Source organism: Acinonyx jubatus, chromosome A2 (genome assembly GCF_027475565.1).
Source record: "Acinonyx jubatus isolate Ajub_Pintada_27869175 chromosome A2, VMU_Ajub_asm_v1.0, whole genome shotgun sequence".
NCBI classification, from domain to species: Eukaryota; Metazoa; Chordata; class Mammalia; order Carnivora; family Felidae; genus Acinonyx; species Acinonyx jubatus.
Window position 1 is genome coordinate 259,132 of NC_069383.1, and position 25,970 is coordinate 285,101.

The window sequence follows — 25,970 nt, forward strand, 5'->3', positions numbered from 1 at the left end:
TCACGTGATCCGCAGATGTGCAGTTAGAGTCCCAGAAAGAGAGACAGAGAAAGCAACAGGGAGACAGAGACAGAGACAGAGAGAGGAGAGGGAGAGAGATTGGAAGGGAGAGAGAGGGGATGATGCACGTAAAAACACTGGAAGACTTTGTTGGAAAGGTAAGAACATTCGATTCCCTTGTTACAGATGGTGAGGCAGACTGTATTCAGGGCCATCACGGTAGATGTAGGGCCCACATCAGTGGGATTTTGCAATAAGGGAAAGAGATCGGGCTGAACACAGTGTGGTCACGGGCAGGTGGGAGTTTACGGCCAAGAAGCAGGCAGGCTGGCAGGAAAAGAGGAAGCATCGGGGTGACTGACCTGACAGGGTTCCCGCTGAAGGCCTTCCCCTGGGGGGTGGGGGATGAGGAGCCCACTCAGATTCAGATTTGGGTGGGCGTGGTTCTGGTAAACTGACTTACCAGGGTGCCTGCTAAAAATGGATTTTATAAGAAGAACGCAGGTTTAGGAACCTAATTTTGGACAAGCAAAGAATCACTGTCAAAATAACATCCAAAATATTTCCAAATTTGAGCACATGTACCAATGCCAAGATCAAGGACACCAGGCAAGAGTAAGTCAATAAAAAATAAAACACCTGCTCATATCATAGCCAAACTGCTAAAATAAAAGGCAAGGAATAACAAAATCTTACAATTAGCCAGAGAAAAAAAGACATAATATAGGGAGGGAAACAATGATCGGGATGAGCAATTGCTTCTTATTAGAAACAGTGGAAATCAGAAGACGGCAGAGTAACAGCTGTAAAGTGCTAAAAGAAAAAAATCTCCATCTAGAATTTTACACAGAGAAAAATGCCTTCCAAAAGTGAAAGCACCTGGGAGATGGGCTAGGATACACAGCTCCTTCCTCCCCAAGCTTCACACAGGAAGGTGGCACCCATGGCACGCCAACAGCACGGTGTGCCCGGCGGAGGGAGGGCACCTGCAAGAAGGCGGCCCCTTCCATTACGCCCATTACCCCCACAGCGGCGACTGTGAGCCACTTCAGCCTGGGCGGGAGGGGCCGCCACACCCTGCCTGGCCACAGAGGTGGTTCCATGTAATATTGGTGGCAGATGTCATTTGGAGATGTCATTCATTTACAAACACCAAAGAAACGTAATCGTTCTTTAGTTATGAACATAACATTAATCAGCCCGCAGACCTCTGGAGAGTGTCCAAAGCTCAGACTCAAATTATATTCCAACTATCCAGGGTGGTTCACCCCCACATGAGGGTCCACCGCTGGCCTCCTCACCTTAGATCACACTATCTTTCCATCAGCACACGCTTCCCAAATGACTGGGGGAAATAAAACCAGAACAAGACAGAAAAGGAAAGAAAAAGGAAGCCCCAGACCATTCTCGCATCTGCCCTGTGTTGTCGACACCAGACCTGGTTACGAGCGCGAGGGAAAGGTGCCAGAGGATGAAGGAATGGCACGCGGTGCCGAGTGGGGTTACTGAGAGCCAGGACGTGCAGTCACAAGCCCCAAGAAGCAATCCTGACACCAATTCCCACGGCCGCGGCCCCGTGCCTGCAGAGGACAGGCGCCTCCGCTGCAGGTGTGAAGGGAACGGCAAAGGGGCTGCCCTCACACACCTGCCCTGCTGGACATCAGCCCGGTCAGGCGCCAGCCCTCCCCCAAGACGCCTGTGCTTCCGGCGGGAGATGGGCAGTTAGCGGCAGGAATCTGCTCAGGGCGTCTCTGGGAGGCTCCATGTCCCTGGCCCCGACCTCTTCGCACACAGAATGTTCACAACAGGACCACCGCATCGCTAGGGACGCCGGACGCAGGGACACCTGGGCAGCAGCTGGAAGACGGGCAGGTGTCGGCACGCAGCCACCTCTACTTGGTGCCCCTTGAGGATCTACACCATCATCACCGAACCAATGCCTCTCTTTAGCCCACCGTCCTGTCCTGCGGGAACCATGCAAATGTGCTAAAAATTAAACGGCGAACTTTCACAGAGTGATTTCTTTAGGAATCCCATACAGAAGTGATCTAGAAATTCAAGCTTTCCTCTCAGGAAAAACAGCTACATTTTTAACCCTAAGTAGTGTGTTTTATCATTTTAACTTAGGGGAAAATCTGGATTCTTTATCCTTACACTAAATACCAAGATGCTTCCAGAGGGCCAAGAGAGGTTAAGTTACAAAATGTCCCCCCGTGTCACACTGAAAGAACATAACTTCTCACTTCTAATTTTTCCTTACATTTTGCTGTTCTAATGTTTGGTGACAGGGTACCAGCAGGAAAGTCGGAGCATATCCGGTGGGCTGGCGAAGGACCAGTGTCACAGGCCAACAGCCAAGCCTCCTCAGCTCCGTTCACTCATTGACTGAGCGCCTGTTACGTGCCAGGTGCTGATCCAGGTGTGCAAGGAGATGGACACTGCAGGTGGAAGGTGAGCAAGGAGGGCAGGCGCGCCGCCCAGGTGGGCGGGCAGCCTCACGGGGAGGGTGGCATTTGCTCCCTGCCTCTGCACGAGGCAGTCAAAGATGCCTTTAAAGGACAATTTTATTTCTGACTTTCCTCCTATTTCTGGGTCAGTGTTTGTTGTTCTGTTGCCATGGAAACACTAAAACTCGGGATTCCTTTTGACTAATAAGTACATTTCTTATGCATGACCGTGAGCAGAACGCACGAACAGATTTGCTCCTTTATTTTTTTCAAGTTGAGTGACCATATGTAGCCAGGGTTAATCATGTGTCTAACCCTTCTTCGGAAATGACGCGCAACGAGCCTCACATTTATTCAGTTTGTGATTATCGTGTGCTCAACACTTCACGGGCTGTCTCATTTGACCTGCATTCCGTGAGGGACGTGGCTCATCACCCGATTCCTCGAGGGATCGCGGTCACAGACGGCAACACGGAGCAGGGGAGGCTCAAGCCTTGTCCACGCTGCCCACCAGACTTGGGCAGAGCGTGGCTGCGGCCCTGCTGTGCCCGACTGCAGACCGCACTCTTACCCCTGTGCTGGCTCAATGCCATCTCGTGCCCTTCACATTCAGAAAAATGGGATGTTGGAACAAGACAGAAAATAGGCCGAAACTAGCGATGTCACTAAACCCCAGGTGCCGTTTCCCACGTAGAAACGGATGCGTCTCACATTCGGGGAAGCAGTTGTCCACTGACGTCAGAAAGAAACGCGGTGGGTCACCTGGTGAGAAGCTCTCGTCAGGCTCCATAATGAACCTCAAACTCTGGGCCCTTCCCAACAGTCGGCTTTGATGCACACACAGCTGCACACCAACGCCTACCTCTGTAAATTTACACAAAAGGAAACGTGGAAGTCACCAGAACCAAGCAGGGCTCAAACACGAGAAAAGCAGTTGTTGAACCCTGGAAGAGAAGGTCAGTCGCTTTCCCCCAAAGCTGTCTAGATGGCGAATGTCCTCAACGGCAGATTATCTAGGAGAATCTTGCTCATAAAAACTAGTTTAGTGGTCACATTGGAGCATCTGTCCACGGGCAGGAGACAAAGGACTTTGGAAAACCCCAGAATTTCACATGTGTGCACACGCACACATGCGTGTGCACAACTGTCTGCTCCCCGGAGCAGGACTGGCTCTGGAGTGGCTGTGGGCACCGTGGCTCAGTCAGTGGATGACTGCTCAGGTCTTGCTGTGGGCAGGCCACACCTGTTCCCTTGGCCAACTCGCAGCGGGGACCTGATGTAATGCGGCCTCCATGAGGGCTCAGAGCGCCCGTGATGACAAGATTCTGCAAGGAAAGGACTCTGACTTGGCCCGGACATGCTGCTGGAGCTGAATTCCAGCGCGAGCCTCACGGGTCCTGGCCCACGGTTCCCTTTCATCGATTCCAGTGGATCTCAGTCTGTCATAAACAAACCTGTTCCTGGAGAAATTGCTTGGTTTGTTAGGACAAAGCCGGCCTGCCATTTATTTTAAGGCCCATCAATTATGCATGCATCACACTTGGGGGCTAAGCTCTGCTTTTGTGGTTTAGCTGCAGACGTGAATGGAGGAGAGCCACTCACGTGCCTGTGTGATGGAGCCGCACCGGGCTGCAGGACATACAAGCCTGGGTCAGGACTACGGCATCCGGGGTAACACTGTTAAACGTATAATTTAGGCCTTTTCTGTGTGGTTTGAAGCAAAAGCTTAGAGTTTATAGGGAAAAAAACCTCTCTTCTCCAGCCTTCACACTTGAGCCTAATCAAATAGGGTTGGATGATTCTTTGAATATAGTGTGAAGAAAAAGAGGGAAATGGTCCTGTTTTTCTGAGATGTTTCTGGCTGGAGACAGAATGGATGAACTGTGCCCCAGGATAACATAACCACAGAGAAGCATGAGCGTTTCCGTTAAAAGCAACAGCTGGACACACAAAAAGTCCAGAAACTAGCCATGGAAATACAAAGGGATCTGCCAAGTCAGTAAAGAACTACATGACCAGATTAAAGCACAGAGATAAAGAGGGTCGGTAAGGCATGTTAAAACGGCCCACAGGTGGGAAGGAGAGGTCCCAGCAGCGCTGTGCACAGAGAGGCCAGAGAACAAGGGTCCAGCACTCATAAAGGAGTGAAGACAAAATTCTCATCTGAAATCTCCCAGTCCTACAGAGACAGCCCTGGACCCTCGCCCTGAGCATCTGCAGGACAGCCGTTCCCCAGCTGGGAGGAACCAGAAGAGCCCGGACCTGGGACCAGCCTGCAGACCACACATCGCCTTGATGGGCTGTCCCTCCCCTGCACCCCTTCTACTCTAAGGGGGAAATCCTTGTACCAGGAGTGAGGCCTGTGGGAGGTGTGTGGTTAGCCTGGAGACATACAGGACCACAGCGCAGGACAGGTCACGGCGGGAGACGCGGGTCTTAGCCCTCGTGCACTGGGAAGTTATCAGAGGGCATCTAGCAAGCAAGTCCATTAACATCTGTCTTTATAATCAGGTCTGTTGTCACACCGTGTAGTATCGGTTTCAGGAGTAGAACCTAGTGATTCATCACTTACATACAACACCCAGTGCTCATGCCCAACACCTGTTTAAGCTTTTTCTAGCTGCTTTCAGGCTAATGGAGGAAGAAAGGGACCAGGGTGACCCAGTGACCTGCCACCAGCCAAGCCCTCCCCCAGGCCCACTGTGGGTGACCCAGAGCTTCCATGGAAGGCCTCTGCTGGGCGGGCTGACCACCTGGAGAAGGGAGGGTTGAGGGTGTGTGGCCAGCTCAGGGGACACTGCCCAGGAGGGTTCATGAAGGAGAGACAGGGACAGAGACAGAATGAGCCCACTTCCTGTGACAAGAGGGCATCCCACAGGCAATGGACCTGAGAGAGCACATCTTGGTGGACAGAAATTCCCACGTGTTTCCCAACCTGGGTCCTGGAAGAACCAGAGCCAGGGAAGAAGAAGAGGGAGGAGATAAAGTACAGATCTTCACCCCTTCCTCACTGAGATTAGCTGACCTGGGCAGGTCCCCACTGCAGATTACTGACCTGGGCAGGTCCCCACTGCAGATTAGCTGACCTGGGCAGGTCCCCACCCAGATTAGCTGACCTGGGCAGGTCCCCACTGCAAATTACTGACCTGGGCAGGTCCCCACTGCAGATTACTGACCTGGGCAGGTCCCCACCCAGATTAGCTGACCTGGGCAGGTCCCCACTGCAGATTAGCTGACCTGGGCAGGTCCCCACTGCAGATTACTGACCTGGGCAGGTCCCCACTGCAGATTAGCTGACCTGGGCAGGTCCCCACCCAGATTAGCTGACCTGGGCAGGTCCCCACTGCAGATTACTGACCTGGGCCAGTCCCCACAGCAGGTTAGCTGTCCTGGGCAGGTCTCAGCTGGAGGAAACCGAGGGCCTGGACTGATTCAGAGATGAAACTGTGATTGAGATCACACTGGAAAAAACCAGTTGGGGACTTAAAGTCACTGGATGGTGACCCTGCCTCAGGCATCTTCCAAGCTTGGGGGCTCATGGCCAGAGGGAGCCACAGAACCACAAGGTGATTTCCTTTAAGTGACCTGTTTTCACTACTTAGCACTGGGACATTTTTAGGCCATTTTGAAACTGCTTTCAGAGTTTGTCTTCTGTTAGTCTTCCAAGAATATGAGCCTTGTGGTTTAAAGGCCCATGACCTGAAGGAAAACATTAATTCCACACTTGAGAACTCATCATATTCACTAGACTAGATGCCAAATGCAACAACACGTCTCCAAGGCCGTGGAGACGAGGAACGGGCCGGAATCAAGAAAGAAAGTGACTCCGGGGACCAGAGGGCTGGAGGGCAGCAGGGCGGGGAGCGGCAGCTCCCCTCCTTCCCCAAACCTTCATTTCTGCAGATGAATTCTCCACATCCATCTCCCATGGCTTCTCCCAACAGTGGGGTTTTCCTTTTCCAGTAACACAGTAAATGCTGGCGAGGTTCTCCATCCTCCGACATGATATCATGGAGTGGGGCAGAGCTGGAAATGAATGAACCACATCGACAGTGTGGAAGAAATGGATTTGAAATCCCAAACACATATTTAAAGAAGGTTCAGAATCACGTCCATTCATAAAGCCAAGATCATTTGCATAGAACTAAATCATGACTAATTCAGAACAAAAGAGGCTCTATCCGTGATAGGTTACGAAAAACCCTAACAAGGTAAAGCTTCAGTCATTCAATTATCTGGCATCGGGCAGACAAAATAAAAGAACATTTTAAAAGACACCAGACCGCATGCTTCTCCATGTTTGGACTCCGCAGTTTGTTGCTACAAGACAGACACAGCACCGAGGAGGAGAATGAGGAGAAGGAGCTTTAATAAACACGTGCTAATACAGCCAAGGCCCCTGGAGCACCGTTCTCATCGAGCACCTTCCGTGCGGAAATCATGTGTGGAGCCTTTGGGATTGTGACTACAGCCCTCCAGCACCCACAACTATGTAACGGTTGGGGCCTCTGCAAACTCTGCAGGGAAGAAGGATCCATTCAATGGACAGTTTATGGCAAAACAGCCGAACAGCGATGTTGGTTAAACAGAAGAAAATATGACAAAAAACAGAGATACCAACCAAGCACTGATTTCTGGCTGGTGGAAACGGCTGGTTCATCTCCCTCCCACACTTAAGCAGGGTTAAGCTTTAACGACCACCATTATTAGGAGGTCTTTATAGAGATTTGACTAATAAAACTGCAAGCAATTCAAAGCCAGCTACTTTGCATAGAATTGGGAGCAAAATAAACACAAACGGCCCTGCCAGAGGCCCGACTTCCCCGTGGATGTTTGACTTCCCTGTGGATGTTTCTCGTCTGTCTCTCTAAGCTTCACTCTTCCTGCCATCCTCCCAGGCTGTTCACAGAATTGCCCCCAGGTCTAAGGTCTCGCGAATGGCAGGACACCATCCAGATCTGGCTTGGCGCAGGTCCCCTGGGTTATCAGTGGGGTGATGCCTGAGGAACCCCCTCACCAGCAGCGCTCGTGAGGACCCTGCTGACAGGATCCCAGCCTGGAAAAGCGCCAAGCGGCTCTGGCACCGAGGAGGCTGGCCGTCTGTCACATCTGCATAAACTGGATGACGAGTCTGCACGGTTCTGGCCAGCGGTGTGTGTGTGAGAGCCCGGTGGTCCTGTCCGGGTGGGTATGTGACATCTGAGTCCACATGTCCCTCCAGGATGAAATGGGGAGGCTACGAGCCACATTCTGGGGCCAAACAGAAGGCCCGGGGAAAGGCCACTTGTAACGGGCCTCACTCAGAACAAAGCCTTCTTCTCCACAGGCCTCAGCGCAGAGCAGAGCAACTCACTTTGGGCCACGGCCCCAAACCGGCTTATGGTCTGTAAATACACAGTCTTGTGTGGAGGAGCCCAGTAGGACTCTTCCGGAGGCACGGGCTTCATCAGCTCCTCTGACGCTACAGAGCACACAGCACGTGCCCCGCTCCTCCGGGCCGACCAGACGCTTATCTCGTGAGTGATCTAAATCATCCTAGAGTCAGAAGAAAACTCGAGATCATCTCATTGCTCTTCTCTGGATTTATGGTGTTCAGTCTTTGCAGCAAAGTGGTCTGTGAGTCTCTGACACGTCCCTTGGCTCCACTTTCTCTCTGATTTTGCACTTACTGAATGCAGGCACGGCGCTGAGGGTGCGCTCCGCTCCGTATAGCAGCCAGCAGGCAGGTGCGAACAGGCGTCCAACAAGCGTGCCAATGAGCCAGAGGCAGGGGCTGGAACTGGCCGAATGGTGGCAAGAACTAAATTCTGAGCGAGTGTCACAGGAAGAACTTTATCTGTAAACGCTTATACGAGAGGTTTTCGGGTTGGTTTCAGTGCATTTAAACCCACCGCTGAGTATGCAGAGCTGCCTGGATATGCGTAACCAAGATGCTGCAGGGTGCAGAGCAAGTCAGGAAGACAAGGGGGGGGACATCCGGGTCCTGTGCAGCAGCAGCCTGGGGCCAGAGTGCCCGCGGATGCCAGCAGCTAGCCAAGGCACAGAACAGGCCTCTGGCCAAGAGTCTCAATGCCAGAAAATAGCCGACGTGAGGAAGAAAGATTAACTATGTTTTGGATCTCAAATCAGCAAAGCGACTGGAAGCCAGGGTGTCAGAATAAGACAGTCAGGTGATACTAAAGATAGAACAGGTGTATGCTCGCATCTGACCCACAGCTTTGTTGTTTCTGGAATCAAGATGCACCTCGTAATCAATGCCAACAGAAGTCAAGCAGGGACATGTTATTTCTGGCTGGGCAGGTGCAAACCCACACGCTCCCAGGACCACTGTCTGTAGGCCTGTTGGGTGCTTGGATACTTTGCTACAGATACTTTGTATCTGTATAATTGCCATTCCAATTTCAATCCCTGTTACAATTTTAAGTAGTTTCACATCTTCTGTCTGATGCAGTAAAATAAAAAGTTACTGTGTATGCAGTTGGCCACCCATCATGTGCCAGGCAATAAAACTAAAGAGAGTAGAAATTTCCAAATATCTCAGAATATGTCACAAAATTTTCAAAATGAAAAGGGCTGGCGTGACAAATTCTCGTAACACAAAGACCACATTTCAACCACTGAGCAGCTGACGTGGACAAGAGCCACTTAACTGTCCACCAAATCTGTCATGGAAACACACGGAGCTGCACAACACACAGAGGAAAGGTCCGGTGCTGACCAACATCCCAGCATAATCACTTCACACCTGAATGACGCAGGCCGAGGAGGCCAAGGTTTTCAGGAACAACTGTGGAAGGAGGAAGCAGCTGAGGAAGCCAGGGGGCACTGGGGGCTCACGAAGGAGACAGAGAGGGAGAAGGAACCAGCCCCGCTCCCCACCCAGGAGGGCACACCGCAGGCGGGGAGACCTGTTCTGCAAAGACACAGCCCAGACCGGGCGCATGGACCCTTGCTGCCCGTCCACACTCTGGAGAAGCAGCACGAAGGCAGACACAGGAGCCCCCTCTAGAAGCAGTGGGTGCAGGACTATAGGCGCACAGCGCAGGCAGGTACGTGGAGGGGTTCCGTTCCAGGACAAATCTTGTCTGCTTCACCAAGACCCAAGTAACGCTGCCCTGATGTATCTGACGTCCTCCTTCTTAACAAGATAGGAGAAGCAACATTTCAATATGCCTCCTTGGCGCATCTCAAGTGATTATATATTTAAAAACCGAGCATCCTTTGGAGCATTTTCAGTCTTACTTTCCTTCCTCACCTCTGTCTTCTACAATCACCCCAAACACCAGCTGATCTAGAGGAACTTAGTGTCCCATGGGAACGCACGTAGGGCATCAGCAACACCTATTTTTTTTTTAAAATATAATTTATTGTCAGGTTAGCTAACATACAGTGTATACAGTGTGCCCTTGGTTTCGGGAACAGATTCCCATGATTCATCGCTTACATACAACATCTAGTGCTCATCCCAACAAGTGCCCTCCTCAATGCTCATCACCCACCCTCCTCCCCTCCAACTCCCCATCCCCCATCAGCCCTCAGTTTATTCTTTGTATTTAAGAGTCTCTTATGGTTTGCCTCCCTCCCTCTCTGTTTGTACCTGTTCTCCCTCTTCCTTTCCCCCATGGTCTTCTGTTAAGTTTCTCAAGTTCCACATAGGAGTGAAAACATATGATATCTGTTCTTCTCTGACTTATTTCACTCAGCATAATACCTTCCAGTTCCATCCACATTGCTGCAAATGGCAGGATTTCATTCTCGTTGCCAAGTAGTATTCCATTGTATATATAAATCACATCTTCTTTATCCATTCATCAGTTGATGGACATTTAGGCTATTTCCATAATTTGGCTATTGTTGAAAGTTCTGCTATAAACATTGGGGTACAAGTGCCCCTATGCATCGGCACTCCTGTATCCCTTGGGTAAATTCCTAGCAGTGTTATTGCTGGGTCATAGGGTAGGTCTATTTTTAATTTTTTGAGGAACCTCCACACTGTTTTCCAGAGCGGCTGCACCCAGTTTGCATTCCCACCAACAGTGCAAGAGGGTTCCCGTTTCCCCACATCCTCTCCAGCATCTATAGTCTCCTGTTTTGTTCATTTTAGCCACTCTGACTGGCGTGAGGTGATATCTGAGTGTGGTTTTGATTTGTATTTCCCTGATGATGAGTGATGTTGAGCATTTTTTCATGTGTCTGTTAACCACCTGGATGTCTTCTTTGGAAAAGTGTCTATTCATGTCTTTTGCCCATTTCTTCACTGGATTATTTGTTTTTTGGGTGTTGAGTTTGATAAGTTCTTTGTAGATTTTGGATACTAACCCTTTATCTGATATGTCGTTTGCAAATATCTTCTCCCATTCCGTCAGTTGCCTTTTAGTTTTGTTGATTTTTTCCTTTGCAGTGCAGAAGCTTTTCATCTTGATGAGGTCCCAATGGTTCATTTTTGCTTTTGTGTCCCTTGCCTCCAGAGACATGTCAAGTAAAAAGTTGCTGCAGCTGAGGTCAAAGAAGTTTTGGCCTGCTTTCTCCTCTAGGATTTTGATGGTTTCCTGTCTCACATTTAGGTTTTGTCCATTTTGAGTTAATTTTTGTGTACAGTATAAGAAAGTGGTCTAGTTTCATTCTTCAGCATGTCACTGTCCAGTTTTCTCAACACCATTCGTTAAAGAGACTGTCTTTTTTCCATTGGATACTGTTTCCTGCTTTGTCAAAGATTAGTCGGCCATACGTTTGTGGGTCCAATTCTGGGTTCTCGATTCTATTCTATTGGCCTGTGGTCTTTGTGCCAGTACCACACTGTCTTGATGATTACAGCTTTGTAGCAGAGGCTAAAGTCTGGGACTGTGACTATTAACTCTCTCCAAGGGAGAGGGCTGCCCGGGGAGGGGGGCAAGGAGGAGGTGGAGCCTCACAGAAGAGGCCGGCCAGGGGACGCACCTGCAGCGAGGACAGACGCAGGGCAGGGAAGCTGAACTTCCGTGTCATGAACAGATTCGCTGCCCATGTCCTGACAATACAGATCTAAAGACACTGGACTAAATGCAGTAATGCGAAGAGAACACACTTTTATTCTCATTTATATTTTTAGTGTAGTTCTCATTTAGCTTCAAGATGCAAATACTACTTTTTATAATTCCAGAAATAAACTTAATTTTTAAAAGAATTGTAAAGTACCAAAACTCTTAGTAGAAACTTGATGCAAAATAGGTTATACTTTTGTCCAAGTAACAACATGAGCAAGAACCTTTCAATATGATATCCTTGTATAGTTTTCAGAAGACGCCATCACATTTGAGAGAATTCCTTTATTCCAACCACCATAAATCAAATAACAGAGATGGCTTTGGAGGTTCGGGTTGGTTCAGTGTTACTCCGTTCACAACAGCCCTGCTGAGCTGGGCCTCGGGGAGCAGGCTGCCGGCCCGGCCACAGGAGCACTCGGGCGAGAGGGTCCGAGGACTCGGGGGCTCCCAGGAGCCTGGCCCAGGACAGCCACACCTGCCAGATGGCCCTGTGCCTGGAGCTTCTGGAAAGGCGGCAGGAGCAGAGCCGTGGCCGCGCTGGAGGCTGTGGTTTGTGGCCGTCAGCCGCAGGGATTCTCTGAGACCAACCAGTACCTTGCATCGCACATTTTGTCTTTAAAATGTGGCCTCTGGTGTCCACTCTCTCCTTACCTTTGAGCAGATAAGATATGGATAGATAATATATTGGTAGATGATTAATCGATAGATGATAAAACAATAGATAATTGATAATAGATAAAAACCAAATGAGAGTCAGAGAGACGGTGGTTCTCGGCCCTGGCCACGCCCTCCTCTCCCCATTTCAGGTGCACCTGTGAGTGAGCGCATGGCTGCTCTCTCTGCTGTGTGCTTCCCCGGGGGGACGCTGCTCCCAGCAGGACACCCATCGGTCCACTTCTGGGCACAAGTGCCAGCAGGCCCACGGGCCACAGTCAAAAGCCACATGTCTGATCTGTTTTCACCCGAGTCCAAAATCAGCAGGGAAGAAAAGGGGGTTATTTTTTAGTTCCCTAAAATGTCAACAAGTATTAGTTAGACAGTATTCTTTATTCCTATAATAACAATAATTCCTATTATTCAGCTTGGGAATTGAGTGTATAAGATAATGAGCAAAGGTTTTATTAAAAAAAAAAAAAAAAAAAAAAAGGTGGCTTTTAAGTAGAAGCCTTGGCTGTGATGACCAGGTAGTACATTCCAATACTCTAGGGAGACTTCTGTTTTCACAGATTTATAAAGGCAGTGATCACAGCTTGAAGCTGAGCGATCAGAATTCCAAATTCTTTCTCTGATGGCAGCTTTCTATTGTCTAGGGGTCATTTTACTTGGGGGTTGTCTTCCTGTTCTCCTGGCTCATTTCCCCTAAACACGCACAGATGTCAGGCCCTGCAGGGCAGGACGCCTGCACCCCCAAGCCACACCTCACACCTCATCACAGCTGCAAGGGAAGACTGCACTTCCCTCCCAGCGGCACCCACACAATCATCCCTCCTGCAGACAGTCCTCAGAGACCCGCAGCTTTTCGCTTCACAAGCAAAACAGTCGTCAGGCTTAGAGAGGACTGGCCCGCCATGGCTGGACAAAAGGGCAGCGGTTCTGTTTTGAGCGGTCCAGGACCTCGCTGCGAGGCGTGCTCAGACCGTGGGGCTGGCTCACCTCTCGAGGACCAGCCCCTGCAGAATGGGGGGCGGCTCTGCGTGGTCACCGTTCGCTGTCTGCCCACCCATGCGTGGAGGCCTCCGGGAGCATCTGCTGAGTCAGGTCAATGTCCCAGTGTGGTCAGAAAGTCTAAGAACTGGAGGATAGGGCTTCCCTGTAGAAAAGACTTTACCTAACTCTGCGTGTCTTCAGTATTCCACATGAGTGCTTCTCAAAACAGAAGAAGATCTTTCAAAACATAAAAGTGATCGATTATCCCCCTGGATCTCACCCTCAAAAGACTGGATTCTGGCAGCTTTTGTAAGTAACATTTCTTCAAAGAGAGCTCTTGCCTGCACTGCCTCTTGCAAGTGTGTGTGGTTTGGGAATTCTAAGTTGGGGGACGCGGGAATGGAGGGACAGCCGAATGTTTGCTGCCCCATACGGCCACCCTCTCACAGCTCACGTGTCTCCTGCGAATCCCAGCGTGACAGCGTCCACGAGTGAGCGCACTCCTGCTCCAGAGAGCTCTAAGCAGCACCAACAAGCCACGAGGATGGGTGACATGTGGCCTTGGCACACGCAGAGACACTGGCGAGTGCACACATTCCCAGGTCCAGCAGTGGGCTGGGGAGACCCCTGGGCCAAGAGAGGTCAGGAGACGGGTCAGTGACCTGTGGCGGGGGGTGGCCTCTCCTGGCTTCTCTCCTGGACCCCCGCCCACCGTCAGAAGCACGGCTCTGAGAGAATCATCCTGGTGCAGAGCTCCCCCTGGGCCGGGACCTTCACCCTGTCTTCCTACAGAACAAGCCTTAACCTGGCAGGATGCACGCTTCACCCTCACAACACCGGTGATGACTGGGGGTGTAGCTATGAGGGAAAGATAAAAACCAGGGCCCCTGGTGGGGACGGGGCAAGAACAGGTGCTAAGCTTGGGACTTGGCCAGGAAAGCGGCAGGATCACCCCCGAGACCTGCTGAGATCAGGCTCCATCAGAACAGAAACCCAAAAGTCCACCCCAACAGGCCAATGAGCATTAAGCAACAAGCCACCTACTGGGTAACAACCTCTCTGAGGAAAAGTGCAGAGGGAGCCCCAAAGCTGAGCACAGAGACACTGAAGAAACCCTGACAAATGAGCCCCCCTGCCCAAAACCCACAGGATCAACAAGGAAACTCTAGAGCAACAGCAAATCCCAAGCCCTGATTAGAGTGACCCAAGCCCCACATGAAAGGCCTTCCAGAAGACAAGGCACAGCCATTTCCAGGCCTTAGTCTCCACTGTCCTGTATCAGATAAGCAGCTTTCAACAACAACAACAACAACAACAACAAAACAAAACAAAAGAAAACAAAAAAAAACAAGAAAACGCCCAACAGACTCCCAAAAGACGAAACCACCATCAGGATATGGCATTGATGCTGGAACTAGCTGACTAGATCACAGAGAACTGAAAATAACAATGAGTAACACATTAAAGGTTATAATGGAAAAGGTGGGCAACACACAGGTCAGATGGATAATTTTAGCAAAGAGATGATAACTACAAAAAAAACTAACTAAATGTGAAAGCCAGAGGAGAAAAACATAGTAACAGAAAAAGAATGCCTTCAGTGGGCTCATCCTTAGACTCAACACAGCCAAGGAAACAGTGAACTTGAAAATAGATCAGGAGAAATTACCCAAACTGAAACAGAAAGAGGGAAAAGAAGAAGGAGAAGGAGAAGGAGGAGGAGGAGGAGGAGGAGGAGGAAGAGGAGGAGAAGACAAAAAGGCAGAACAGATTATCCAGGAGCTGTTAAGACAATATCAAACGGTCTAATGCATACATTACTGGAATCTGAGGAGAGGGGAGAACATGGGAAAAGAAATATTTCAGGAAATAATGGCTGAGAATATTTTTAAATTAATGATAAGATCTAAGAAGTTCAGAGAACACCAAGCAGGACAAAGTTTTTTAAAAAGTAGGGGTGGATGGACAAGAAACCCACATATCGTATTCATATTGTTCATAAAGGTCAAAGAGAAAATCCTAGAAGCAGCCAGAGAAGAGACATATTACACACACAGGGACAAAGATGAAAATCTAGGCACGTTCTGGTCAGAAATCTGGCTGATGATGGAGGGACATCTTTGACATGCTGAAGGAAAACTCTGGCCTTAGAATGCTACACCCAGTAAAGATGCATTCAAAAGTGGAGGAGAAATACTTTCTTAGACAAAATTCTTAGGGATTCATTGCCACCATAGCTACTCTTCAAGAATGTTACAGGAAGGTCCTCAGGCACAAGAGAATACCAGACAGCAACTTGGATCAACAGAAAGAAAAGGGAAGCACAGGATAAAGGAGGGTGAGATGAAACTCATTCTTGAGATGTGGGATTGCTTGAAAAGACAACTGTCAAAAGCAAAAATAACAACACACTGAGTGTTTACAGCACGTATGAAGAAAAATCTATGGCAGACACATCCAGGATGAGAGGAAGGAGCTAAGCTTCCTACACCACCCACAGAGAGGTGTGATATCAGAGACCCATGCTGGCTCAATAAAGACACATGTAGTAAGCCCCAGGGCAATCACTAGATGGGGTGCCTGGTGGCTCAGCCGTTGAAGCATCCGACTTTAGCTCAGGTCATGATCTCACAGTCTGTAAGTTTGAGCTTACAGACCGCGTCGGGCTCTGTACGGACAGCTCAGGGCCTGGGGCCTGCTTCAGATTCTGTGTCTCCCTCTTTCTCTGTTCCTCTCCTGCTCATGCTCTGTCTCTGTCTCTCAAAAATAAATGTTAAAAAAAGGTGTTTTTTTTTTTAAATAAAAGAGCTGTAAGTGATAAGTCGATAGACATAAAACAGAATCATAAAAAATGCTCAATTAAGTAAGGAGGAGGAAAAAAGAGGAGAAATAAAATCCATTTCCTGGGCTCTGAAAGCACACTGATACTTTATGTTGACCCTGTTCCTGCCTATGGATCACCTCTCAGTGAGCCTTCCAACATGCGTATTTAGGCCTTTTATCAACACAGGAAGTTTTCCTACCATTGTTTATTGTTACTTCTTTTCCAATTATTCTCCTTAAAAAGACCTGTAATTCCTAGCTTGCACTCGGGTCTTCCAATATCTCATCAGTTTGTCCCTCTGCATCCTGAGAAACTCCTCGAGCACATCACTGACCCATCACTCCTTACAGAAAATAGACACTCATCATCTTCAGTGTGGATTTTAATTCTTATTTTACGCATTTTCTCTCGCATTTATTGTTAAATCTGTTTTCTCCTGTGGCTTCTATTCCTTCTCATGGAAGCCACCTGTCCTTACAGCCTACCCTTTGGCTGTGGTTTGCTGCCTATTCTTCTTCCTCTGCCCCATTGTCTCTGGAGGTCTGCTCCCTTTCTGGGTCCTCAGCATAATATTCTCTCATTCGCTGTGCTATCTATTTCCCGGCACTGCATTCTTCACTCTTGGTCTGCTCATCCTTCAAAGAACAGTCATGTCCAGACTCTGCGGGTGCCAACAAGCAGGGTTCAGTGGGACCTTCTCCTTGTAGACACTGTGATGGGCTGTGCACGCCAACAAGTAGGGCTCAGTGAGACCTTCATCTTCTAGACACTGTGACGGGCTGGGTTCAGTGGGACCTTCTCCTTCGAGAGAAGGAGCTTACTACATGTGACAGGCTGTGCACGCCTCCAGCCCAAAGCAGACTCTTCCTACTGCAGACCCGCTGGACTCAGACGGGGTCTCCTCTTCCTTAATGTCTCTTGGACACTCTGAACAAAGAGTGAAACCCCACAAAACCGGCTGCTCCAGTAAGGACTCTTCTAATCTCCATGTGTCCTCGATGAGAATTTTGGCAAAATTACATTTTGCCATTCATCTCCCTCTTGGGATTTCCTGGCGTTGGGGTCTCGAGGCAGAGGGGAGGAAGGAGGTGCTGATGGAGGGTGGGCACGGGCTGGGGGGGGTGGGGGGGCTATGTCTGTAAAAGCCGAGAGCAGCATCCACCGAAGGGAGAAGCAGCCTTCCAGGGGGATGGAAGGGGCAGACACAGTCTTGCGTCCAACCACAGCCTCCAATGGGAGGCGCTCGATCCCTAGGTGTCATGGTGCTTTTCAGCGGCCTCCAACAATCTCACACCTAGAAGTTCCTCATCAGTGGGACAGTGCTTTGTCCTTTCTGTCTTCCTGAGCCTCTACTGGAACTTAGAAGAGCTGGTATGACTGCTAACCTCATGCCATCTTATTCTGGAGGTCGCTGGAGGTTACTGGTTATTGCTGGAGGAGTAGCTAGATAGATTCCTCTCAGTTCCAGTTTAGGTCAAATTTCACAAATCAGGATTTGCGGATGGGGACGGGTAGACGAGGGGACAGGGGGACGAGCCTGTTTCCAGAATTAAAATCTCCATATCCAGCCATGAAACATGGCATTCTGGTAGGACCCCGCTCTGCATTAGCGAGAGCTCCCTGCCATCTCTCGACCACCGGGCCTCCCTTCCTCCCTTCCTCCACCGTTGGCTGAGCGCCGACCGGCAGTACAGGGCAGGCACGCAGCTCTGGGAGATGATGGTGAGCAGACGCACGCATCTCTGTCCACAGAGCTCCCGGGCCAGACACGCCCGGTGGGGCAGAGCACACCCACCAAACAAGCCAGACATGCACACGTTTACACACAGGTGACAAATGACTATCCCAGGGCTTCAGGTGACACGGGCAGGTGGCCTCCCGGAACCCCTCCCTGTGAACGATGCTCCAGTTCTGCAGTGAGACTTTCCCGTGGCTGGCTAGGCAGAAGTCACGTGTGGCCAGAGGGACTGAACCCCGGCCTGGGCCCTCGCTGCCCATCCACACCCGTCACGGGGCCGGTAACAGTGGCCGTTGGCAAAGGCCGTCCTCGGCTTTCCCAGATCTCAGCCCAGATTTCTCCCGCCTTTATATCCCTGTTATAACGGAGTGCCACATTCAAGAGAGAATTTATTTACTTGTGTTATTTTTATACAGAGACATTTTAAACACTAAAGCATAATGCAGAATGTGTCAAAAAATGCCAACGAAGCCCAAGGAGGTTTTAAGAAAACGTGACTGGTAGACGTGATTTCAATAAAGGCACTCCTTCTAATCTACACCCCGTGTATGTCCTTTTCTGCATGACTGAGAAAACTGTTCACTAAAATACATTGTCATGGGGGATTGTTTAAATATAAATGTGCCAATATTTTAAACCTGTTCCAAAAATAAGTGGAAATATACTCAGAGAAGAGCATGATTGCCATGACTGTTTCCTCTCAAGTTCAGTGTGCACTCAAATGTTTGTTGCTTCCATTCAAAAATAGCGATTTATTTCCCGGGAACGTGAGGTGACATTCTCGTAGAGTAAGTTACATGCAGAATACCCATCGTCTATCTACATCAACGCACATGCCGCGGACGGAGCTACACCTTTCACGCTCGGTCACCAGGCGGCCTGCGCCCGCCATCTTACCGCGCCCCCTCCTACAGGGCTTCCCGCAAGAGCAGCCGTAGCCTCCCGAGCTCGTCTCCCGCGGGGGCCGCCCACACCCTCTTCAGGAACTGGACGTCCACGCTGCCGGAGGCCCTGGCCAGCACCAGGGCCAGGAAGCCACCGCTGGCCTTCTCTGCCTCACCCACGATCGTCATGGCCACCAGCCTGAAAGCGAGAGGCACATACCGTGTGACTGTGAGTCTCCCAAAGCGTCTATCCTCCAAGGGAGGAGTAAAAAGGAAGGGAAATTCTAAAAATTTCAGTCATAGTCACATGAAAGAACAGTTAGACCAGAAATAAACGTATAAAATTCTGGGGAAAGCACTTAGAAAACATATTTCTGTGTTTGTGAGGATCACTGATCAGGAAGCACTGCCTTGGGACACCTGTGTACCCAGGCCAGGTCAATGTCCTGGGCGCCAGACCACCCAGCCAGCTTGGTCCTCCTGGAGACCGGGGGTGCCAGCAGGCTTCGGGTGCCCAGCGAGAGACCTGGAGCCGGCCCAGCAGCCCTGACCTCGCCTCCCGTCCCGTCACCACTGGCTTCTCTGACGGGGGCCTGTCTCTAACCTCTCCCCTCACAGTCTGCTGATAACAACGTGCATCCCAGGCCTACTCAAGGCCACCCAGACCCCAGTTCCCACGAGGCACCTGGACACTCTCTCTGCCCATCTTCCTCCTATCCTTTGACACCTGGCTGAGTGGTGTCACCTCCAGGGGCCTCCCCGACCCCTGACATGGCCTGACTGTGCCTAATTTGGTCAGGGTCCCCAGCATCCTGGGAATGCCTCTGTCACACTTTCGTCCCAGCTTTACTCAGCAAGAGAGCCGAGACCGTCCCACCTCACACCTACCTCAATGCTCCTGCCCCTCCCATCTCCTCGTAATGACCAGGGCCACCAGCACACCCATGGGCCACGTTCAGTGGCATCCACGACTGGCACAGGATGGGAGCAGTGAGCCCCTCGAGGTGGGTGCCGGCGGCCGCAGGTAGCACCCATTGTGGCCCCAAGGGTCTGTTGCCCACTAATCCTCTGTAAACTTGTCCCCACACCCCGACAGAGACCTGACTGAGCCTCTGTGGGGCGGGCCAGTCTACACCTGCCTGCAGGCCGCGCTCTGGAGAAGCTTGGGGCAGGTGAGCGAGCCATGAAAACCCACAGCGGTCACTTAGCGCTACCTGGTACTTCAACGCTGGCGTGCGACCACCAGCGCAAAATACAGGGGACACTTAACTGCCACAAACTTGGAAACAAGAGCAGGACAAACACGAAGGCGCGCGCCACGGGCACCGCTGAACCGGACCCGCATGACAACCACCCCGGTAGATGCGGAAACACCAGTCAGCACAGTCGCTGTCCAGGGAAAACGCTCTTCGGGTTTGTGAGGCGGTTTCACGGTTTACACGGTTATTTTCTTCTTGTTCTGTTCTCTACACCAAAGAGACGCTGAGCCCTTTCTGTGAATACCACTCCTCTAACTAAACGCTGCTGCCAACCAGGGACGGGACGGGCCTCGGGAAGGACACTCCACCCTCTCCGAAGCCTCTCTCCCGCTCTGCCTCAGCAGCTCCCTGGCTCTGCGCAGGCCCACTCGCTGCCCTCTCCTGAGACCCCGACGCTCTGGCTGGCCCCCACCGTCCCCGGCCCCGAGACCTCCAGCCCCCCCCTCCTCACCGGTTGTGGGAGCTGCGAGTTGACTTCAGTGTGTTTACTACCCACCTCGCCCCAAGTCAGGAGGCGAGCCCTCCAGCTGGTTCACCACCGCCCCCTGGTGCTGGCAGTGCTGCTAGGCACACAGTAGGTGCTCGTAAGCACTTTGTCGCACTACGTGAGTGTGTGTGCGTGTTACGTGTTTATGTGTGGATCACAGTCTAGATTTTAATGATGTCTTTGCTTAGCAATTAGAATAACGTAAGTGTACCTAGTACTTGAACTAAGTAAATGAGGTTCTTAATTTTTTCAGGTCTCAGTGGTGCGCCCCAACGTTCGGTCAAACTGTGTCCCGGTTTTGATCACTGCTTGTTCCCCCCTCTCCTCTACAAAAGGACGTGGGATGCAGCCGAGCGGCCCTGCCCTCCCCCAGTCATTGGCAGCCTTCATTTCATAGCAGGAGAGTTTACTGAGGAGAAAAATAAAATCTCAAGAAAGAAAACAGGTGTAGAGACAAAGCAGAGTCAAGAGAGAGTCTTTCACAGTGATCACTTTATACATTCTCAACTTTCGATTAAACGAAACAACGGATCATGACCGGGCTTGTTTTCATGTTAATCAGAGCAGAGACAGGCGGGGGCTGGTCTGACTGTGACCTCAGTCCATGGCAGCAACTGACACCGATGTGAACTTACATCAATTATTGATTCCCATGTGGTAACCCTTCTCCGAAACTAGAAGGTAGACGCTATGTGGCTCAGAAGTGTACTGAATTTATAAGACCAATAAATGAATGTAACTAAGGAGCTCACAAAAAGTTTGTTTTATTTAGACAATGATATCATGGGAAAATAGTATAGTGTGAATTCTTTAATCCACAGACTATTCTGGACGAAACATGAAATAACACATTTTAAAGTGGTTCTCAAAATATCACTTAAAGATGTAAATATAAAAACTATTTAAACATAAATAGCCACATTTTAAAGCTCAGCAACCTTACGCATAAATTAAGTACGAAAGACCAGCAAGGATGCTTCCGAAAACAACTACCTGTGAGGGCACGGCGGTTTCATCAGACTTACTTGTCCGGAGAGATCAGCTGTTTGGCCACAGGACCCAAATCACTTTCCAGGAGGTCCCAAATATAAATGCAGGAAGTGTCATCCTGGGCCAGAAACACGGCAGGTCTGGTCAAGGACCAGCGCAGGCCCGTGATGGCATGGCCATCGGTGCCACCGTCCCACTGCAGGAGAGGGCGCTCGCTGGTCAGCTGATGCAGCCTGATGCTTCCGTCGGAACAGCCAGCCTGGGGACAGGGAAGGACACTGCCCATCACGGTCCTTTTTTCTTGTTCCCTCAACCTCAGCAGCGAGGGACACTCAGCATTAGCTCTGTCCTCGTAAACCACAAAGGTGAGCATCCACTCTGGAGACCCTGATACACCTTGAACCCTTCCCCTTCCCCAAATGGCTAATGATGAATTCAGGGAACATATAAACCAGTGTTTATCTTTAACAAAGTTGAACGTTGCTAATTTGCCCACAGGCCATTCAGACTGGCTCCAGAGAAATAAAGAACCGCCTTTTTTAAAAAAGTACATAAATTTGAACCAATAAGTGATATATTCTCCTTGGATTGAAGTTTTTATAAAATGAAACTTGGCTTATTTAGTAAAAAACCAAATTTTAAGCTTAGGAAGAGAAGCTTAATTCCTTTTTACTCAATATATTTAATCCTTCACATCCTTCCTCAAAAAGAGCAGAGGCATGAGTTAGCAACCACAAAATGTTCTGTGTACCCTAGGGTTGAGCACATAAACATACAACATGGGTCGGAGGAGCCAGGTCCCCCACTGTCGGGGGGTAGAGGGAGCCCTGAGTCACCCTGGCTTTAAAGATGAGGGACAAGCACGTGTTTATGATAAGCAAAGATCCAAGCGTGTAGCGATGTTGTGTCCTGTCCAAGGAGCGCTTCTTCCTGCCCAGGTTCTGGTTTGTAGGTATTTTTCTCCTGACTGGAGCCAGGACCTCTTGGAAAAAAGGCTGATTCTGAGTTTGCTGTACCAGGAAGCAAAGAACGGCTCACAGAATGATGTCAGAAAACACAAAACCAGCCTGAGGCACATCCCTAGGACAGTCTGAGCAGCGGAATCAATAAGGCAGTACAGTGAGGGATGTAACCCAATGAAGAGAGTGAACAGCCACATGCCCACACACATGTAATAAATACACACAAGCACACCTGTGCAGGAGACAAGGGAAAGGCCTAGAAAATCACCATCTGCCAATCGCCCCAATAGCAGATGCAGGCAAGCCTCGCCGAGGGATGCCAGGGCCAGCGGGGGGATCGGAGGGGCTGTACGTGGGGTGCTGACGTAGTGTCCCTTTATCTCCCCACAGATACTTGGTAACCAGACAGGGAAAGTGGTGACTCCACCGCAGAGGGAGCCGGGAGACACAGGTCAGAGCAACACTGAATCTAATCGTGAGGAAACGTCACACAGACTCAAACTGGGGAGAATTCCAAGACTTCAAAAATGTCAAGGGCAGGAGAGACTGAGGAACTGTCCCCAAACCGAATGAGGTTCGCAACCTGGGTGTTATTTTGCTTACACAGCAGGACATTATCGGGATGGCCGTGGAACGTGGAAGAGCCTTGTCCATCAGAAGACAGGACTGCGCCAGTGCTAGCTTCCTGCTGGTCAGGACTGGACTGCGGCTGCAGGAGAATGACCCTGTTCTTCAGAAACCCACACCGCACTACTTAGGGATGAAGCACCATCTGTGCAACTTCCTCTCATACAGAGAAGTGCGTACACACCCACACACAACTGGGAGAGAGAGGGTGGAGCCACGGAGGGAAACGTGTGATTGGTGGGCAGCTTCTTGTAACTTTTCTGTAAGCCCCAAACTATGTGAAGATAAAGACTTTTAAGATCCATTCAACAGCCATGTGGAATGAGCCGCTCTGATGGCACGGAGGGGACCTTCTCCCACGCAGCCCACTGGTACCAGAGTGACATTCCCCGAGGTCACCGCTGGTGCTTTGCCACCCAAACGGAAGTGGTACTTTAACAACTGACTTTCTTACCAAGAATATTGGTTCTCCAAATGGTGAAAAATCCATCACATGCACTCTGACTGGTCTCATCCCACATTGCTGGGGTTTGTACAATTTGGGAGATACTCTCAAGTCCTGTCTGGTGCCATGACTTATAAGACCCTGGTGATAAGAAGACCAATGGTGACTAAAGTGGATTAGGTACGAGGCTGGATAAAGCGGTTATTCTTGAAACAATTAAAACAGCATCACAATCAAAGCAAACAATACGTTAACAGGCAGCCAGGAAAGGAGAATGAGTTACAGATAAGATTTAAACTATTACTTACCATGTCTGTGCCAACAATGAAGTGACCAGGATCTGAAGGAAGAAACTTCACACTGAGGGTTTGTGCGGCCCCCCAGAATTCATAGCCTTTATGGGAAAGGCTGGAAAGAAACGGAAAGATGAACAGATGAACTGAGGTGGCAGGGATGATGCCACTTAACGCATTCAGTCCTCGCCATGTGCCCGCAGAGGAACAGGTGATCCCACGCTTCCTCTGCAACTCTTGACTGCTCTTTCTCCATTTCTTCGTATGTTCCCTAGGTGCTAGGCAACTTCTCCAGCTCTGGTCCCTCGTTCGCTGATTCTTTCTTCAGCTCGGTCTCATCCACCTAACCATTCACTGACTCTTAAATTTCAGAGATGATAGTTTCTTTCTAGAAATGCCTTTTAGATTGTACCATCCTCTCAAGTTCTTGTTGTGCTAACCCTATTTGTTAGGCCATGGTAGATCTTTTTTCATGCTTACAGTTTTTGTAATTTTTCTCTGTGAACTGCATCCTCTGAGAGCCCCGGAAGCCCAGCCTATGGAAGCATCCCCCTGCAGGGGGAAGTGCTGACGACACTGACTCCATCTTGTGCACATCCTCTCTCGGGGCTACATGTTCTGGGCCCCTCGGAGATGAAGATACGTACCTCAGAAATGACCACTAAGGCCAGGATTGGGGGAGGCTTGCTTTGGCTATCCACAGATTTGTTGAAGATGACATAGGGTCTCCCCTTCCTGGTGCACAGATGGCACCAGGAGATCGAATTAAAGGTTAGCTTGCAATTAGGTGCATACAAACTCTCCGTGATGCACGCGAACCCCCTGACCTCACCACTATGCCTTTCCGCACATCCCTCACTCTACATAAGCTGTGGACTCAGGTCTGAACCTCGCAGAGAATAGCTGTGCAGCTCTGGATTGTCCCTGGCTCAATCCTCCCTCTTAGTTAAGTTACCCTGGATAAAATGCTGTGTAAACTCGATGGAGTCGCCTGCTTTGTTTCCTAGTCTCAAGGCGCCTTCTTAGTGTCAGGGGACAGTCCCTCCTCCTCCACCTTCTGACACCGCCCACCAGGCAGCTGTCCCAGGGCCTTGATGCTGAGCCACTGGTCTGAGACTCTGATGCTGCTTCTCGGTTGGGGACCCCAGGCCAGACCCAGAGCTTGGGGTTCTAGGTCTTCCATGGTCCCTGTCTCCCCTGGGCTGGGGTGAGGCCTCCTGAGTTTCTCTCTCACCGAAGGGGCCGTGAGTTCCAGAGTCCTGCACAGGGCTCTCAATTCCAGCTGCCAGCCTCAGGCAAGCCTGATACATCACTGGCTTGAGCCCCGCACAGCCAAGAGGCCTACGACAGCCTCACCTGATACCTTGGCCTCCATACCACACAAAATCTTGCACACTTACTCCAAGCTCCATTTCTGTCCTGGCACCGTCCTCTTCTTCTTTGGAAAAACTCTCTTTAGTTTATTGTTAGTTTAACTCTATACAGCATATGTGTCTGTAACAGGAAAGGACCCATGGCCCCTCCTTCTACCATGTCGCCAGAGTCAGAAGTCAGGACTCTGGCCACTCTCTCCCACACCCACATCCAGGACTGCGAACGTCACCTGTCAGCCAAGGACTCCCAAGTCCGTGCCTCTGACCGAGATCCCTGCGGTGGAGCTGGCTACCTCCCGGTCATCTCCACAAACACCACGAGCCCAGCCCACCGTAGGCGGTGACCAGATCCTGCCCCCTTCCTTCATCTGGTGTGTGATACCCAGCAGCTGAGACAGACACCTGGCGAGAGGTAGTTCCTTGAAACTGTCAGTCACCAGGTTTCTTCAGTTCTATCCCTTTAACAGAAATCAGCCCTTCCATATGCACAATGGCCACCCTGCTTCACACTCTCATCTTTGTTATCGACCCTGCCACAGCCTCCTGACAATCTCCCCACCTCCAGTCTCCCTTCCTCTGTCCGATCTCACACTGCTGCCAAGTCAACCGTGCCAGATCACAAATAGGACAGGCTGCTTATTCGCTGCCTTAAAATCCTGTGCCGGCTCCCTACCTCCTGCAAGAGAACAGTCTCGACCCTTCAGCCCAGCAAACACGCTGAGGCCTGGCCAGGGACTCGCCCCCATCTCCGCATTTCCCCCAGCAGCAACCTACCAGCAGGTTCCTAAACGTGTCTGGTGCTCATGCTTCTGGGCCTCCCACACACCCTCTCCCTCTGATCGAGCAAGCTCATGGTCATCCTTCCATCTCAGAGGACCCCTCCCCAACTCCTGGGGAGGTTCAGGGAGGGGCCAAGGGCCTGAGACAAGCCCAGAACCAATCAAGAACCTGGGGTTAGTTGTACAAGGTAC

At 50.4% G+C, this 25,970-nt stretch overlaps 1 protein-coding gene across 5 annotated transcripts in view; it reads right to left on the reverse strand.

The window, feature by feature from the left end:
- Positions 1-435: 435 nt before the first annotated feature.
- Positions 436-25,970, reverse strand: part of DYNC2I1 (dynein 2 intermediate chain 1) — a 74,801-nt gene continuing 49,266 nt past the window's right edge. The window contains exons 22-26 of one of the 5 annotated variants that reach the window (XM_027051329.2): positions 23,642-23,741; positions 23,343-23,474; positions 21,335-21,558; positions 18,577-18,762; positions 6,337-6,473 (exon numbers count right to left, since the gene is read on the reverse strand). In XM_027051329.2, the coding sequence (XP_026907130.1) occupies positions 18,588-18,762; positions 21,335-21,558; positions 23,343-23,474; positions 23,642-23,741 (631 nt within the window). In that variant the 3' untranslated portion in view covers positions 6,337-6,473; positions 18,577-18,587. Of the gene's footprint in view, positions 6,474-18,411; positions 18,763-21,334; positions 21,559-23,342; positions 23,475-23,641; positions 23,742-25,970 lie in introns of those variants that run through there. The other 4 variants (XM_027051326.2, XM_027051327.2, XM_027051325.2 and 1 more) reach the window with 4 other exon arrangements.